This window comes from Mastacembelus armatus, chromosome 19 (assembly GCF_900324485.2).
Source record: "Mastacembelus armatus chromosome 19, fMasArm1.2, whole genome shotgun sequence".
Lineage (NCBI taxonomy): Eukaryota > Metazoa > Chordata > Actinopteri > Synbranchiformes > Mastacembelidae > Mastacembelus > Mastacembelus armatus.
This window is the reverse complement of record NC_046651.1, coordinates 8,283,180-8,301,186: the sequence shown is the minus strand read 5'-3', so window position 1 is coordinate 8,301,186 and position 18,007 is coordinate 8,283,180. Positions and strand designations below refer to the sequence as shown.

At 41.6% G+C, this 18,007-nt stretch overlaps 1 protein-coding gene across 1 annotated transcript in view; it reads left to right on the top strand.

Annotated features, from left to right (window-relative positions):
- fam20cb (FAM20C golgi associated secretory pathway kinase b) overlaps positions 1-14,111 on the top strand; it is a 46,274-nt gene extending 32,163 nt beyond the window's left edge. The window contains exons 4-11 of the mRNA XM_026316240.1: positions 5,748-5,840; positions 8,994-9,109; positions 9,757-9,937; positions 10,356-10,465; positions 10,633-10,714; positions 11,326-11,385; positions 11,488-11,638; positions 12,331-14,111. Coding sequence (XP_026172025.1) covers positions 5,748-5,840; positions 8,994-9,109; positions 9,757-9,937; positions 10,356-10,465; positions 10,633-10,714; positions 11,326-11,385; positions 11,488-11,638; positions 12,331-12,447 — 910 coding nt within the window. The 3' untranslated portion in view covers positions 12,448-14,111. The remainder of the gene's footprint in view (positions 1-5,747; positions 5,841-8,993; positions 9,110-9,756; positions 9,938-10,355; positions 10,466-10,632; positions 10,715-11,325; positions 11,386-11,487; positions 11,639-12,330) is intronic.
- Positions 14,112-18,007: the final 3,896 nt, after the last annotated feature.

Below are 18,007 nucleotides of genomic sequence, written 5' to 3'. Positions count from 1 at the left end.
TGTTCTTCCTTCTGGTGTTCTTTCTTTCCTTGTTTGTATTTCATTCCTTTCTTTCTTCCTTCCATCTTTCTTCCCTCCCTTCTTCACTTCTTTTATTTGTGCGTTTTTTTCCTTCCTTCACTCTATTCCTCTTCCTTTGCCCGTATATCCTTCCACTTACATACACCAAATGTCATCTCTATTTACCACCTACAAGCAGTTACTCATACAAAATAACCTGTCACAGCTTCCCATTTGAGCACCAAGACCTCGTCGCAGACATAAGATTACAGCGGAGGGTTATAGCAGCAAACCGCAATAAACAGCAACACATATCGTCAGATGCAAACACACAGGTACGCCCGTCTCTTATGCTTCTGAAAAGCTTTTTTCTCAATTTATCAAATGTCATTGCACAAAAGGTCAGACTTCATACACATTACGCTTGAGATACAACAGTGTACCGCCTCCTCTCATCTCCAGCGTCCCCATGGTGGTGATGGTGGCCTTTTTTCTTTTTTTTTTGACCCACGGATGGGATTCGCTATCTTACCCTCTCATGCATTTGAGGCTTACCTGCCTCCTCACAGCACACCCTCACCCTTGAGGTTTTAAAAAATGCTTTCAAACTTGTTACCTCCTCCCTGTACATGTGTGTGTGTGTGTGTGTGTGTGTGTGTGCATGTACAGTACAGTATGGTTCTGCATGTTTGTGTATAATGTGTGTGTGTGTGTACACACCATGGCATGCCCGTGGGTTTGACGGATGATGTGTGACAAGTGTGTGGAGTCAGCCCTTTGGTGGAACCCACTGGGGCTGGAAGATGCCCTTGTCCTTTCATATTTTATACTTTTTTTTTTTATTCCTCCTGCTTCCCCTGTATGCTGTGGCCTACAACCATAGCTGTAGGGTTAGAGTGATCGATTAGGACTTTGACTTTGAAACTAGATCAAACAACCTCTCTGTGCCATACCTAAATGCACCATGACACAGTGGGCCCTTTACATGACTTTTATAAAAAAAATCACTGTTATTGCAAAGTTAAAGGAGCCAACATTTTGACATGGTGTTTCATTTATATAACCCAGATAAGTTTCAGATAAAACTGAATAACTTGGGAAGATACAGGAATTTACAGGAGTTTAAGAATCAGCAGGTTGGACCATGAGAAAAATATGTATATTCATTTTTGTGGAAGAAAGGCTTTGTGCATAGTATGTTTGACCTGTCACAACCTTTGGATTCTTTAAAGTGACTTACACCCACTCAGATGCAGCACCACGGTCTAAAAAGAGCAAAAAAAAAAGGTTTTGCACAACTGAAATTTTATTTGTTGGGTAATATAGAGGTAGGGGATTTTTACATTTTGTTTAGGATTTTGTTAAATATGTGTAGTATGAAATATAAACACAGGCAACTTGCATAATTTTGCATTATGGGAAACTTTCCAACCAACACTGATGTTTGCAAGTAACCATAAAAAAAGCCTTCAATTTTGACTATTCTTTTAAAAATCTGTGCCCTGTTCAGTTTTATCATTGGCCATAATTATGCTAAATACTGAAGTGCTGGGGTACGCCTTTAATTGTGTGAAAAGAATCTTATCAGCAAACTGCAAACTAATACTACAGGTTGATGGTGGTTTTAAAGTCAACGGGACAAATGACCTAAAACTCAGCTTTAACTATACTAATCTCTTGTTGCTGCGTTCACTGAATGTGACAAACAAACACATTGAATCTGACGAGTGTGTTTTATTTTGCAGCATGAGGCGAAATACACTTTTCTGACTTGATGTCAATAACAGGGCAAAAGGAAATGCTTCTTCCTTATTTTTCCCCCCTTCCTCAATCTCTCTCTCCTGCTGGTGTTGCAGAGGTCAGCTGTGTATAGTATGCACAGGTCGATTTTCCAGATCCAATGCTCTCATTCACCTTTATATTCTCACACCACTGTGTGTTTGCTGCTGTAGACCTCTGCTGACCCGCTGGCTGTTGGGGCCCCACAGAACGGAGAGCGGAGCCAAGAAACTGTCTGACCACCCAGTGTAAACTATGTGTTTACAGTGGGGCCAGGGTCACACTGGGCATGCTCAGCTATGTGTCTCACCTGCTGCAGATGATAAAGGGTCTGATGTCGGTGTAGACAGGCGGCTATAGTGGCGCCAACAAATCCCACTTAAAACAATTTGCTATTGCGGTGCTACTATGCTTTACTGAGAAATGTTTGCATCTTCTGTCGGCTTGCTGCAAGGTATCTACTTATCATTCATCATTACTCCTCTGTGGATTTTGTAAATATTCCAAAGGCTATGCTCAATGAGGCAGTCCAAAGTGAAAGGGACAAGTAGTTCTTGAGCAACCAACATCTTTGCCCTCCTCTGTGTTTCCTCTGAGCTTAGTGCATACTGGGTACTCAAACATTTATAGACTTTATTATGTGTTCATGCATTTATGTATGTTTCCTCTGCCTTATTGATGGCACGGCTTCCTCCACAACATGCCCCTTATGGTTAGATGATAAAACATGCTCAGATTTGCCGGAACACAGGTGCTGGTGTTAAAAGATTCAGACATAATATAGTATAATGCCTAACAGATGCATATTTGTTAGTTCAGAGAACACTAAGAGACATCTACTGTAGTTTGACCCCTATTTATCCCTGTTTAACTGCAGGGCCTTTGTCACATTGATCTTCTTTCCTGACTTTACTTCTTCCTCTCTTTCCTCTTTTTTCTTGTCCTCTCTCCCAGGCAGTGGGGAGGTCATGCCATGCTCTAAATAACTTTATTGGCATTTGAATTGGATGTGGATCACGGTAATTATCCAGCCTTCCTGCTTCCTGGTTGGCATTCAATGAGCGGAGAGCGTCAGTGCAGCCACATCTTAATGCTGGGCCACAGGCAGAGAAATTGGTCTCCAATGCAGACACATGCTTGTATTCACATGCTGTTCACTCATATTATTGCTCACTTCCACACGTCGTCGGGATGTATCTGTATCTTTCCCTTTAGAGAGAGCAGTGCAGTAGGACTATGTGAAGAATGCTTGTGGATTTTTTTTCAAGGCTGAATGCTCATGAATCATTTCACTAGACTATTTCCTCATGCTTATCATCCAAGAAATCTCTGAGTATGCTCCTGCACGGTCAGCACGGAAAGTTGGAGTCCACCATCGGACGATTTGTCTCTCCTCCTATTAGGTCTACATCCTTCATGCTCAAAAGTCTACGGATTGTTTCACATGAATGTATTTTCTTAATGCTCTGCCATTTTGCTGATATGTATATCTCCCCCAAATCTCAGTTGTGGTTTTTTACAGATTTACATGCACTCATGCAGAGATAGATCATAGTTCTACCTCTTTAAAAGTAAATTAAAGTACATGTGTTTAGGTTTTAGTGGTGCTGGTAGGTAGTTTTTGTCATGAACATAAGTTTAGCCAGTTAACCGGCTGCTAGTATTTGCTTTATGGAGGGTATTTGTCAAAAAGTTGCAATCAACTAGATATTTTCAGCTGACCAAAACAAAACAAAACAAAAAGTTTATTGAAAGAGAATGGAGAGCATCTTAAACATATTGCCTTTAAAATCAGTTTCTGATTTCATTACATTGCAGTTTTAATCCTTGACCTCACACTGTTACCTGAGACTTCCTAAATCCAGGATCTGACTTTTCGCAACCATGCCCACCAATAAATCCGTCACTCCACATGCTGGACTGAGCGACGCTGTGTGTGTTACTGGGCTGAGCGGCGACAGCGTAAATAGACACCGCTCTCTGCTTTCAAAGTCAGTATTGTTTTTGCTTGATCTAGAGCGAGCGCTGCGTCCCTGAAGCAAGGCTGTCGAGAAGAAGGGAGTGATATAATCACCCGGCCTTTACAGGCAGAACCTCAACGGCCGCTCAGAAGTGAGTGATGAGCAGGAGACAGAGGAAGAGAGGGAGGAAAGAGACTGAGAAAAAGAACATATAAATTACCATGATATACCACAAAGATAATAGTCTAAAGATGATCATAGTATATCTTTTTTTTTTTTTTTTGATTACCTCAGAACCATATTCAAAGCTATTTGAATATAAAATCTCTCATTCTTATCTTACGTTTCTGCTTACTTTGGTCAAACTTGGCCACCCATCTGCAGCTCGCAGGGAGATAGAGGAGGGAGAAAAATTGGGACGAGGGCGATAAAAAGAGAAAGAAATTAAAGAATTTTTAGCGGATGAGTGTATTGCAGGGCTCCATGTTGGGTTAGTTAATGGCTGGTGCATATGTCAGCCACACAGCTGTGGAGTTACAATTAGCCAGCCAGCTGAGGAAGAGAGCGAGAGATGGAATGGAGAGAGGGAAAGAGAGTGAGGCAGACAGATATAAAGTATTAAGCTGTGGATGCACAGAAAAAAAAAAAAGCAGGGAAAACAGTTCTGCATGAGGGAAGAAGGAGAAGCCGAGGAGGTGAGATAGAGGATTTTGAGCGAAATAAACAGCGAGAGGCATCCTGAGGGAGTAGAGAGAGAAGGAGAGAAAGAGAAGCTGCCAAGATAGTTTCCATTCTTCTCATCCTCCCTCAACTAGCTGAAGCAGAAATGGCAGAGGCTGCAGTCCCAATCATTGCACTCAGCTGCCTTCCTGGAAAGTATTTACTGTCAATAAAAAAGCAAAGAGAAGGCAGTTTGTATAGAAGGAAGAATAACTCAAATATGCAGTTTTTCTGTAGAGTTGATGGTGGACTGTGCTGTTTTCTTGTATTTATCAAAGACATTTGCATATTTTCAATACCCAGGAGTCTTTTCACCTCCACTTCCTTTGACTTTGCCTTTTTTACCCCGGCCGTCCTGTCTGTCCTGCCCCGTCCTGGCCCATGTTCCATCAGCTCTGGGATTTAAGCCTTTAAGAGCCTCTTTCTCCCTCCAGTAAGAGCTTTAAGGCAGAATGTGTGTGGAAAGCAGTTTTCTGGGGAAGGATCAGAGCCAGACAGAAATAGGTACGAATTGAGAACAGGAGTGGATGCTTCAGGAGGAAGTCTTTGACCTTGAATTGTCCCGACTCTCCTGGTTGCCCCACAAAACGCCCACAGTAATTCAGTCGAGAGCCTCTTTTGTGAGACGAGGACACTGGTTGACTGTGTATTGGTTATTGCTCACGAAATGCTGTACACAGTATTAGGTGTGTGTTTTATCACACACTGGCCTGAAACATCTTTGTGCTAAAGACACTTAAACAACACACGGACTGGCCTGAGTCCTAATCCACCAGAGTCAGTGTATAATATGCTGTACCCAGGAATACACACACTACTACTACTACTACTACTACACTACTACTCTCACTACTCTCACTACACTGAGTTGTTTTGCGAAACCAGACCCTAATGTCTTACATCACTTCATTAAATGATAAGCTGGACCCAGGAAAAAAAAAAGCAGGAAAATTAAGTGATTAATGATTTAAGGCAGGTGGAAAAAGGTGTAGAGTAATTTCTTTTTTTTTTTTTTTTTAATGCAAGTACACTGAGCATATTTATCCTGTGGACTGTTGGTCACACAGGAGAGGTAAAGATGTCTTTTGGCTTCTAGGATCTCTTCAGACATTTTATAGCTGCTTTGATTAATTGAGAAAATAATTGGTTTACTAACCGTCCTTTGAAACTCTAATTTAATGTTTCCTCGACAGCTTGACACTGAGCCTTTTGCTGAATGCAGATGTGTACAGACTTTGCATGGCAATTGCACCTCAGCTCTAAACCTGTTCTCTTGTGCCCCTGCAGGCAGACCCGGGAGCAGGAGACTCCTCCAGACTTCTTCTATTTCTCGGACTTTGAAAGACACAATGCCGAGATAGCTGCCTTTCATCTGGACAGGTAGGTCACAACAGCTGGATCATCACAACACTCACAGACTCTATGTGTGTGTGTGTGTGTGTGGGTGTGTGTGTGCTGTATATTGTATTCGAGACATCACATTGACACACAGTAATCTGTCTTGGCCACACATCCCTGCTGTGGGCTAAACTAGGTTCTGGATTCACAAACATTACAGTGAGTACAGAATATTCATTGTTGGTTTTAGCCTCTGTATGAAATTAGTAAAAAAAATAAATAAATAAAAACACTGGAAAAGATTTGCTTTGTCCTTTAAAATATCAGTCACAAACCTCCAGAAATGGCCCCGTTGCTGGAATCATTTTTAATTAAGGAGAGGAAAAAGCTAATGTTCTTCAATCTACTTCTTTCCATCCGTGAGGGCCAACATCCTGCAGGTTTTTGTTCCTCCCTGACTGCTAATTAGCCTCTCCTCGTGTCAGCTCATTATCCACCTGGGAGGAGGGGGAAAAAAAGGGGGGGGGGGGGGGGCAAAACAATTTTACTATGAACCTTTAAGAAAGGTGTTTTTAAGGTCCCCCCAAGTGCAGCAATACCGATACAGTGTATGTGTGTCTGTGTATCATGCACAGCTGCAGGCATAACCATTTTTCTTCTGTGCATCAATACCTTCCATGTCCTCCACTTTCTCCACGCTTTCTGTGTGCTTATTTGTACATCTGCTTCTCCTTTTCACCGTTGCCGTCCCTCAGAAAGCCGCGTTCTTTTTTTCAAACACAGTGAGCGGTGTGAGCCGGGTCCGTTCGGTGGAGGCTGTGAGCTCTGAGAGGCCATGAGTCAGAGAGAATGAATGCCGCCCTCCCGCAGCTAGCATCTGACTGAACAATGAGTGCAGCCTCCTTGGTTAGCTAACCACCACGCTCTCTGACTTCACTGCCTTTACAAGGCTAACACTTTATGGCTGGCCTGCCCTCCTGCCTGCTGGAGAGACTTTAATGAAAAGAGAAAACCTCATGAGGCTCTCTGATCGACCAGAGAAAGCCATTAGTTTAGCACCGGCATTGCTATTAAAGTCAAGCTGACGTCACTGTGTACTGTATGTTATCATGAGCAGAGGGATTGTGTTGTAGCGTGAATGCTGGTGACACAGGGTGACACTGAGGTCATACACACACACACACTCACCTATTCGCCCACATACACACACAGTGATGTTCAATCTGCTTTTCCTTCAGGCACAACACCACTGTTGAGCAACTATTGCATTAGCAGCAGCTCTCTACACCAGGCTGCTACACATCTGGTCCTCACACACACACACACACACACACACACACACACACACACACACTCACACACTCACACACTCCTGGCATATGTGTGGGTTAAAGGGAAGCGGAGGAAACCAAAGGCATGAAAGGCCCTGTGCCCATTCTAAATATAAACCAGGCAGGGTTTGCCAAAAGCAGCACTTTATTTTTTTTCCTTATTTTGTCTGTTCTAAATTAGAGCCTGACTACAGAGCTGCTGAAGCTGCTGGTGCAGAGGCTTAGGCTACACTGCCTCCCAGGGGGCTCACAGACACACACAGGCTCTTTTAAAGCAGCCCCTGCGTGAGCACACATGCCCACAGAGAAACACTGTCTTTTCTTATATAGGATAGACTGCTTTAAGGGTCATTAATTATTTGATTGGATTTAAATGGGAAGAGCACTTGGTATTGCTGCATTAGGTAGTCAGCAGATACAAAGACAAGACAAGGCCCAATATGACCTTAAAACACTAAACCATATAGCTCCAATTTCATGAGACCCACTGGGGTCTTACACAGTCTTCAGCTGGGACTAAGTGAAATGATGATCCCCACTGTTGTCTGATGCAAAGCACTTTCAGGTCTCATAGGCCTGAATATAACACACGTTTAAAATGCCTACTGTGGGAATAAGGTTTGTCGGGACGGGGGGCAATCCATCAATTGGAAGAAAGGCCGCGTGACTGATGACGGACATTGTTTCCTTTTGCATGGCAGCAGGCCCAGGCCCAGCAGGCCAAACAGTGCTGTACAATGCTTCGTCCTGTGTGCATCTGTCTCACTCCACCTGCCACTGCTGCTACTCTCTCTTTTTTTCTTTTTCTCCCTTTCTGCACCTGGTTTTTGAATGTCTTGCTGTTACTTTTCTTATTCCCTGGCCTCCATTTTAAGTCTGTATCTCTTATTCTATGTCTGTCTGCCCTCAGGCTGTGGCCATTAAGTGTTTCCAAGGGTATCAATTTTTAAAGAGCCCATGCTGATGTTGTAGCTGAGTGGTATTGACAACAGGAGGGCTAGACATGCATAAGCTGTGCGGGCGGCACGCACACAGGAAGGAAGCCACGCCATCTTTCAGCACAAGACAGCTTTATTAAACCTTTCTCTCTCCATACCACAAACATAAAACATAGACGTTACGTTTCCAACGAGATGATGCAAAGACCAAATATCCAAGACTGGTATCACAAGGTTCCCAAGATATCTCAAAGGATATCAGGACATTGTATTTGTGTGTGTGAGTGTGTGCATGTGTAAGTGAAAAATATGTTAAAGCATCACAGCCACATAAAAACTGCTTGCAGGTTTTTCCACCGTGTGGTTCATCACTTATATCACAGTGCCCCCTGCTGGTGAAGATATTGAATTACACCTGTTCTTATGTGGCCTCTGCTCCATGTTCAGATTTATTCCTACAGTGCCATAAGTTTGTTCCACGTTGGTGTGTTGGTGGTTTGTTCCACGTTGGTTTTTAGTGCATAATTTTGGAAAGACTACATTTATATCTTCATTTCTTTATTTTAGAGGGTCTCCCTTTAGTAGTTTACATATCAGAGAACTGTCACCATTAAAAATACAGCAAGTTAGTCTGTAGCAGTTCCTCTTTTCAGTGTGGTCATGAAAGTATACTTAACTCCTACTGGATGTCTTTAAAAAACTTTAAAGGGAAGTTCTGGACTTATAAGAAGTGTATGTTTTCTATGATTTGTAAACAGATTTGATGAGGGAGTGATTTTTGCCACATTCAGGTGAAAGGTACTTCAATTGGCTCCATGAGGTGTGTGTTTGAAAAACTGAAAGCGGAATATAACCCTGTGTGTGTGTGTGTGTGTGTGTGTGTGTGTGTGTGTGTGGGTGTGTGTGTGTGTGTGTCTGTCCTGTAGGATCCTGGACTTTCGCCGTGTCCCCCCTGTGGCCGGCAGGCTGGTCAACATGACAAAGGAGATCCGAGATGTGACACGAGACAAGAAGCTGTGGAGGACCTTTTTCATTTCACCAGGTACACAGATGTATCTAGAAGTGTAAAACTTAAACCAAGATGCCCTGAGATTGAGTTTACTACACCCACGAATTTGATTAAAATTCTGCACAAATTTCAGTTGTGTTCTTTTTTCTTCCAGTGTACTCGCACTGTAAAAAAGGGGGAATTTCTGTGACAAACATAAAATAATAATAAACTCTCCTCAGTTCAGTGCTCAGTAATTTCCTCAACATGCAAAAAGTTCAAACCCAGCAAAAGTGAACAGTTTCATAATGTAGAGCAAAGCTAGTTCTGTGACCTGAATTACTGGGATATTCATTTGCATGAGATTAGTATTATCAGGGGACTTGAGCTTGTGCCAAAGCACGACAGTTAATTAGCTATGCAACTTTTACTCCACATATTATACACATGGAAAATTCTCACAGGATTACAATTACTGACAATTACTACAAGTCATTGAATGTCCCCAGGTAATTTTAATCTTGAAAAAGTTGGGTTTTAAATACAGTGGGCATTTAAAAAAGGAAAAAGAGGGTGTAGTCACTTTTAAATGATGTAACACTGAGTACAATAATAGGTGTATAAATAAATAACTTTATTGTCATTAATAAGGTTTTAACAAAGCAGCCACGACAATCGGTGTTCTCTTTCGCAATTTTCAGCCAACAACGTTTGTTTCTATGGAGAGTGTTCATACTACTGCTCCACCGAGCACGCTCTGTGCGGCAAACCGGACCAGATCGAAGGATCCCTGGCTGCCTTCCTCCCAGACTTGGCTCTAGCCAAACGCAAGACCTGGAGGAACCCGTGGAGACGTTCCTACCACAAACGCAAGAAGGCTGAGTAAGAGATCGATTCCGCACTGAGACAGCTCTGCATTCATTGAACGACACAGACACTGGGGCACTAAACATAGAGTCCTGTAGATCCAGCTCTCACAGGATCATTATTACACTTGTTGTCAGTTGCCAGTAGCAGAAAGCTATAAGAGCTGAGCAAAGAGATCTGTGGTGTGTAATATACTTAGTGCTTCATGTGTCCAAATAAACTTTACACATCTTTTCACGCCAGCACTTATTGCAGCCCTGTAATGATAAAATACACAGCTTGGTTTCCCCAAATCCTCTCAGCTCAAGAATAAATAGGAACAGACATGGGAAACTATTGTTATTGAATTTTGACCATGTTTTTGCAGAGCAGATAAATTTTGATAGATTCAAAATATAAACTAGAAGTTTGTGTGATATTTTAAACTCTCCAGATGGGAAGTGGATCCGGACTACTGCGAGGAGGTCAAACAGACTCCACCTTACGATAGTGGGACACGGCTGCTGGACGTCATGGACATGACCATCTTTGACTTCCTCATGGGTAAGTTGGAATGTCTCGTGCTTCAGAGGGACACAAACACTGCACCACTAATTAGTGGTGTATGTGCTTTCTAATGTATAAGCAGCCACACAGTACACACATTAACACAGATTGACTCTTTTTTTTGTTTGTTTATTGGTGAATTATTTACATATATTCAAACGCAGGAAACATGGATCGCCACCATTATGAGACGTTTGAAAAATTTGGAAATGAGACCTTCATCATCCATCTGGACAATGGCAGAGGGTAAGCCACTGCTGGAGGTGCTTTTTAACTTGTCATTCAGAATTCGGCACCTCTCCACATCTACTAGCAGGTTCAGCTGTAGTGTATGTGCTCGTCCACATAATACGTATAAATGTGTTATGTACTGGCTGAGTCACGGCCAAAACAAGAGTGAGTGGGGGCTGTAAAACACTTTAATGCATTATATATGGAACTCATAAGCTGTATATGCCATTATAATGAGTTCATGTGCAATTGGTCAGTGTGTATAATAGTGAGCATTTTGACATTTTAGTAAGAGTTTGTACTATACAGACATTAGATGCTTATATAGGTTGTGTTTAAGTCAGAGCAAGTCTAAATTGATCAATAGCTCATTCAATTGCAAATGTATGCATTTATTTATGAAAATGCCATAAACTGCCTCAAATTCTGCAATGTAACAATATATCAACATTACAACAGGCACAGAATAAATTATGATAACAAGGCAGCAGAAGCTGATGAACAGCAACCACACTAATCAAAACCATAGCACAACAGAAGTTACAGGCAAACAGCAGGTTGCACAACAACGCAGAGCAAATGAAATGAAATACCAGTCAGTCACCACTTTCTGTTCTTCATTCTAGCTTTGGAAAACACTCCCATGATGAGACGTCTATTCTGGTGCCACTGTCCCAGTGCTGCAGGTAAGGTCCTCTTAGTTCTTAGTGTTTTTCAGGTGCATGGACATAAGAGTGCTTGCAGCAACTGCGTATCGACTCGTCTCCCTGGCTGCTGTCTTTCTGCAGGGTAAGGAAGTCGACCCACTTGCGTCTGCAGCTGCTGGCTAAGGAAGAATACAAGCTGTCCACGCTCATGGCAGAATCCCTGGTGAGGGACCGTCTCAGTCCCATCCTCATCCAGCCCCACCTGGAAGCCATGGACCGACGACTACGCCAGGTCAGTACTTCATGCTCATTTTAAACGGTGTGCCTGTGCAGTGTTCAGCTTCCTCTCTTTTAATTTAATCGTTACAGCAGACAAATTTAGTTGATTAACCAGTTTGAAGTCTGCAACATTAGACCCCTGTGGTACTAAACCAAATTCCTTTAGACTGGCTCTTAGTTGGAACAAACAACATTCTGAAACCCTGTACTGGGCTTCAGGGAAATTCTAACATACTTTTTACTACTTGCTGACATTTAAAGACCAAAATGATGACACTGGGAAACATGTTTTAACACTTTCTGGCTGCAAGTTAAATATATCTGTTAAGCCTGAGAGCCAGCAGTCAGTTAGTTTAACTTAGCAAAAAGACTGGAAACAGTGAAACAGCTTCCCCAGCTCTGTCTAAAGTGTCTAAAGGTAACAAAGTCCACTTACCAGGACCTCCAAGTGTTTTACACTTCACTTTGTGTTCAGATTAAAAAATAAAAAGCTATACTGTGAATTAGTGAGCTTTAGAGGTGCTGATAAGCCTGTTTTGTTCCCTATGAACAGAAAAGCTTTTTCCCTGTTTGCAGTCTAAGCTTAGCTGTCGGCAGCAGTTTCATATTTAATGTGCAGTCATGAGAGGCTGCACTCTGACCGCATTTGACCTCTGACTGTGACCACAGATAATGAAACCTCTCATCTTGTGGCGCTGTCTCTAGGTGCTGAATGTTTTGACAGAGTGCATTGAAAAGGAGGGCTACAGTTACGTAGTAGAGGACGACCTCCAGGGGGACCAAGGGTCAGACCACCCTCACAACGGCCCAGGACGGAGGTAGCTGTCTGCAGGTGCTGCTAGCTGGATAGGACTGAGTTCTTGGAGATAGGAGACTGGACCAGATCCAGTGTTTCTCTTAAAACTGACCTAAACTGAACACAGATGAGCTCCATCTGTACTGAATTTCTCAGAGGGCTTGGTTACTTGCTGAAATAAACAGCGAAGCCGAAATGTCTGAGGTAGATATAAGCTGTTTGGAAATGGAAACCTGCTGGATAGGAATGGACTTGATGTTTGAGACACAGGTGATGTTGAAGACGTCCGCACAGATCTGGGGCAACGGCACATCACCTAGACTCCTTAAAATATCCACTCCTGACTCTAGTGTAGGATAGTATCACCCCAGCTTACCCCGAACACCCACTGACCCACCGCAGCACTACCAAACCATGAAAGTCTTGCAAGAGACGCCTTCTCTCTGTCTTGTTCTGGACCCTTTTTTGAATTCAGTGAATTCTGAGGGACTTGTGAAGAATCCCCCTCTTTCCTCCCTCTCCTATCTTCACAAGCTGAAGTCTGTGTTTCTACATGTTGGTGTTTCAGCTGAACATTCACAGCGGAAGCGGAGGTGAGAGTTGACTTCCTGTTGTCTTAATTATCAAAATGATGGGGTATTTTTGAGTTTTGCTGCAAAATGTTTTATTGCATAGTGTCTTTTGTATTTTATTTCTGTTTCAGCTTCTATTCTTGGTATTAGGGATGGAAATATTTGATTGGAGTGCAGGTTTACTCCCGGATTTGGTAATTGTTCCCATAAAAGAGTATTTATTAAAATTCATATTTATTGTTTCAGATGAATCCTAATCAGTAACATTAGCTAACAGTAACCATTTTTTTTTCTGTTAAAGACAACTATTGGATTTACATCACAGAGATGTATTTCTTCATTTATCCATAAGAGGGCGAACTGAGCTTGTGCAAAAAGCAGCTGCCAGGTCTTTAACGCTCAGTAAAATCCACCGTCTACATATTTCACCCCATTCCACATAACATGCCTGCTAGTGAATTGGTTTATAGCCACCATAAGTATTGGTTAGATTCAAATGGGTGTCTGCGCCTGTGTTTACAACATTTAATCCAACTACTGTTTCTGTTTTCTTTCTTTCAGTGCAACAGATATGAGGTTAGATTAATGGTACCAAAAGCCAAATGTGACACTAATAGTTTTATATTATTGTTTCTTTGTAATATATTTGATGTCCAGATGTTGCTGTTGTGGAGAGATTATTTTTCAGGATGTATATTTCATTCAGCATCAACAGCTGATAGCTTAACTGTTGGTGTCAACAATTCAGTCACTGGCTGAAAGTTAATATATACAGTAGGAAAAATCTAGTGCCTGTGCAATGATAGAAATACTTGAATGTTTGGTTTCATAGCAGAAAGGGTTTAACTCCTCCTGGGTACAAGCTATAGGTAAGACACAGAAGTCTACATATATGTGTGTATTGACTTCATGTATTCCATAAGTTTCCACAGTCCTGTGTCAGGTCAGTACAGCGTGTATGGACGTATGGGTGGATCCACGGAGAAACTTTTAGATGATGTGTTCATAAGGTGAAAATGCTTCTTTTTTTTTTTTAATTCAACTCATTGTTTCTGTGGATTTTTGGTTTTGAATTCTTTGCATCATGGTAAAAGTGCAATAAAACAAAATGGGCAAATGACTCTAGTACTGCTGTGTTTTCTTCAGGAGTAGGGTACACATCTAGGTAGTGGTGAGCAACAATGACTTCATTTACTTAATATTTACAACATGAGTATTAAATGTGTCATGTACCTCATAATTTAACCGGGATTAAAGAGGGGCATTAAATACATGTTACACATAGTTTATTACAGTATAAACTCGTCTTACTTTACGGTGTACAGAAACTAATACCTGTCTAAAGCTCTCAGACTGCTGTTGTATTGGACTGAATTTGAATGTACAGCATGTGGTTGTGAACAATACAAATTAAATTACATTTTATCACAGGAAAACTGACATTTTAAGCAGCTACCCAGAATATACAATATTGTGAAATGTTCATTTTTATTTAAAATCCATCAAGTCAGGTGTGTGTATGAAGCTCTCAGTCTTTTTATAGGAGGCATCCACACAGAGGGACTTAAATGTGGTAAAACTACCTCATTAAATGTTTTATTACCTTCAGGTAGAGAATCATCCATTTGAAATCCACTTGGTACGAAGCCTAAAGTATAAAAACTAACATATAGAATTTAGATTGCGCTCAGTTAAGGCAATATACAACTCCAAATCCAAAATAGTTGGGATGCTATGCAAAATGATTTGCAAATCTCATAAACCCATATTCTATTCACAAATGAACACTGACAACTAACCAAATGATTAAGAAGATGTACCATTTTAAGAAAAAATAAGGTAATTTTGAAATTGTTGGTAGCAGAAGGTCAGAAAATATACCTCATTATAGTGTGATATCAAAATTTTGCCTCATTATACCACATGGTTAAAATTACGCAACTATTAAGCCTTCTTATAATTTGAGGTAAAATTATGTCTTGGTAAAATATTACTGTGAAACTGATGTGTCAGTATGGTATCAAAATTTAATATGTGAGGAAAGTTTTGCGTCACTATAGTATGTTGCAAAAATCATGTCTTAGTTTATTATATTATGAAAATTATGTCTTAGTATATAGGTCCATCATGAAAAACTGCCTTGATATGTCATATGGTTAAAATAATTCCTTATGATACTTGGTGACACTCAGGTTATGAAGTTTTAGGTCCAAAAGAAGCAATAGCACACTGAAAATATAATGGTTTACTTCCATTCCTTTGTAGCACTCCTCTAACACTGTAGGATTCCCCCTCCTCATGTCTGCAGTCTGAAGTCCTGCGTCAGCAACCGTTCTGCAGGACTCAGCAGGGCTTGGTCCTCTGGTGTGACAGACTAGGAAGAGGTGTCTCCTTCGTTCCGCTCGCAGTTTTGTGTTCTGTCTCTTTGGGATGTTTCTAGAACATCCATGTGGAGCTGCCAATGTAAAATAAAAAATAAATAAATGTTTGTAATACTCAGGTGGCAGCTGTGGTGGACAAGGAGTATCGGTGTGTATGGGTGGGTGATTTAGGGGGAAAGAGAAAAACATTTTATATTAATAATCAATAATCAACCAACACCCAAAATTAGATTCAAAATAACGCACTATATTCCCAGTATATTAGATGAACACAGTGATTTGTGAAACAGACTGACACAAGTGAAGGCTCTGGCTTATTCGCGCTACATGTGTGCATACTGGAGTGTAGGAAAGTGCACATACTGTAATACTGTGGTGGCAAAGACTTGAATTAACATATCTTAGGTAGCAGCGTTTAGGTTTCTGTGCTACTAATCAACTTGTAACAAATATCCAATGTCATTCTGACCTGTTCTGCAGGTTTGCAAAGTAGAACTCCACATATCTCCCAGTGTGATTTGACAGGGGATGGTGGCAGTGAGGATGGCTGCACAGAACAGCGCAAAAGAAAATGGCCCTCAGTCCCAGCTCTGTGCATAAGCATGTTTACAGTTCCCAGCACACTGTTGTGTTTTGATAACCTTTCCTCACAGAACAGCCCCCGGAAAAGCTACTTGGTTGGTTTACATAAATCCATGCATGTATGTACACACACACTCACACACACACACACACACACACACGTGTGCGTGGGCAGACAGAGCTACGACTGGAGGAAGTGGTGTCTGAGACAACCATCAGAGGGACACAGAGTGACCAGAGAAGAACTAAGGGCTGTAATCGCAGCGGCCGGCCGCAGACAGGACGCCAGAGGAAGCTTCGTCATGGGAGTGAGCTGTGAGGTGCTTATCAGATCTGAGTTCAAACCAACCTGATACGGTGACCTCCTCTTCTCCCCACACTGCTTCTCTCTTTGGGTCCTATTTACAACCTACTGCAGTAATGTCCAGATAACTGAACAAAACTGGGTGTGCAGAAGCATTAATTGGGAACGTTTAATTTATTTCAGGTAAATATCTACAAAAAGGATTTTACCAAAACGTATCAAATAAAAGGTGCGTAAAGGTGTGTTCATTTTTAATCATGAACATTGGCAAATGTTTTGCCCTGGGGTTCCCTAATCAGAGTAAAAGAAATTACTTTAAAAATACTGATGAATCCAGTTCATCCACCAAACATTGTGACAGGTCAACAAAAATGGAAGAAAACTGTATCTAAAATGTTTTAGCAAATTCAACCCCCAGACTCAGAACATAAATAAATAAAAACAGAAGGATGTGACCTCATTGTCCTCTGTGGTAGCTCCGGCCCTGTTACACCCAGCATCATGGGATTTAGCTGACCTGTACTTCAAAACCACAGCTAATGAGAAGAACAAAATCATACAAATGATATATATATGATATATAAAATGACAGAGTCCTTTCAGTGCTTCAAGTTGTACTACAGCGTTTTATGAAGCCACTTAAAAACTGGGCCGGCACCGAAAATTGAGTCCAGCACTGACCTTTTAGCTGCCTCATTACCAGAAATAAACAGAGCATTGCTTTAATGTCTCTGTGTCGCAACGATATAGTGCCTATAGGCTGCTAGGCTCACCAGCGGGGCCACACACAGAGGCCTGGCAGACCTCAGGCTGTTTTCCCGGCCTCTGTCGCCTCACGGGAGACCTCCAATTGCCCCATTAAGAGCCCTTCAAAATACACATCCCCCTGTTTCATAGACACGGAAACAATTTATGGCCATTATAGAGCATTATAGATAGCATCTACAAAACTTCCCGTTGTTGGCCAAATGTCTGCCAGAATGGACACACACACACCCCTAAGAGTTAACAGAGAGAAAAAGAAAACAAAGATGCAAAGGATCTTGTTTGTTGGTTTGGGGATAGCTGTTTTAGTACAGTTAGAGAGATTAGGCTATAAAAAGAAGCTAAATAAAACACGAAGGCAGTCTACAAGGCCCTGGGACCACCCAGAATCCTACTGGAGGAGGAGGAGGAGGAGGAGGAGGAGGAGGAGGAGGAGAGGAGCAGTATGTCCAGCACACTCCCTCCAGGTTCATGCAGGACGGGATGCTACCAAACTGCATTATGGGCAGTCAAACATCTTTGTGCTTGACCCATTCTATGGACAAGAAATCTATCTGCCGCAAAGCACCAATGAACGACAGAGGTGACTTTAAAGGTCGTAATTAATCCATGACGATGGACATTTTATACAATTTCATGTAAAATGAAAACTCTACAGATTTTACTTAAGCTTACTAATCCTTATGCTAAATTGGTGGCAAAATTTTTCAAAGACTTCGTCTGATTTGGACCTAATGTGGGAACCCACATTCATCGCTCGACAGGGGCCAGCACAGCCCAGGGTTGTTGTGTGCTGCTGAAAATACAAGTAAGACTGCACAGCCATTGTACGTAGCCTGGAGCAATTTTGATGTGCTGAAGCCCACTGGCTCTACCCTTAACCACTTCCTATTTACTATTTCACATTTACTCAAAACTCTCAGGTATAGATGTGGTTGCAACACCAAGATAATGATAATGATAATGATAATGATAAACTGCA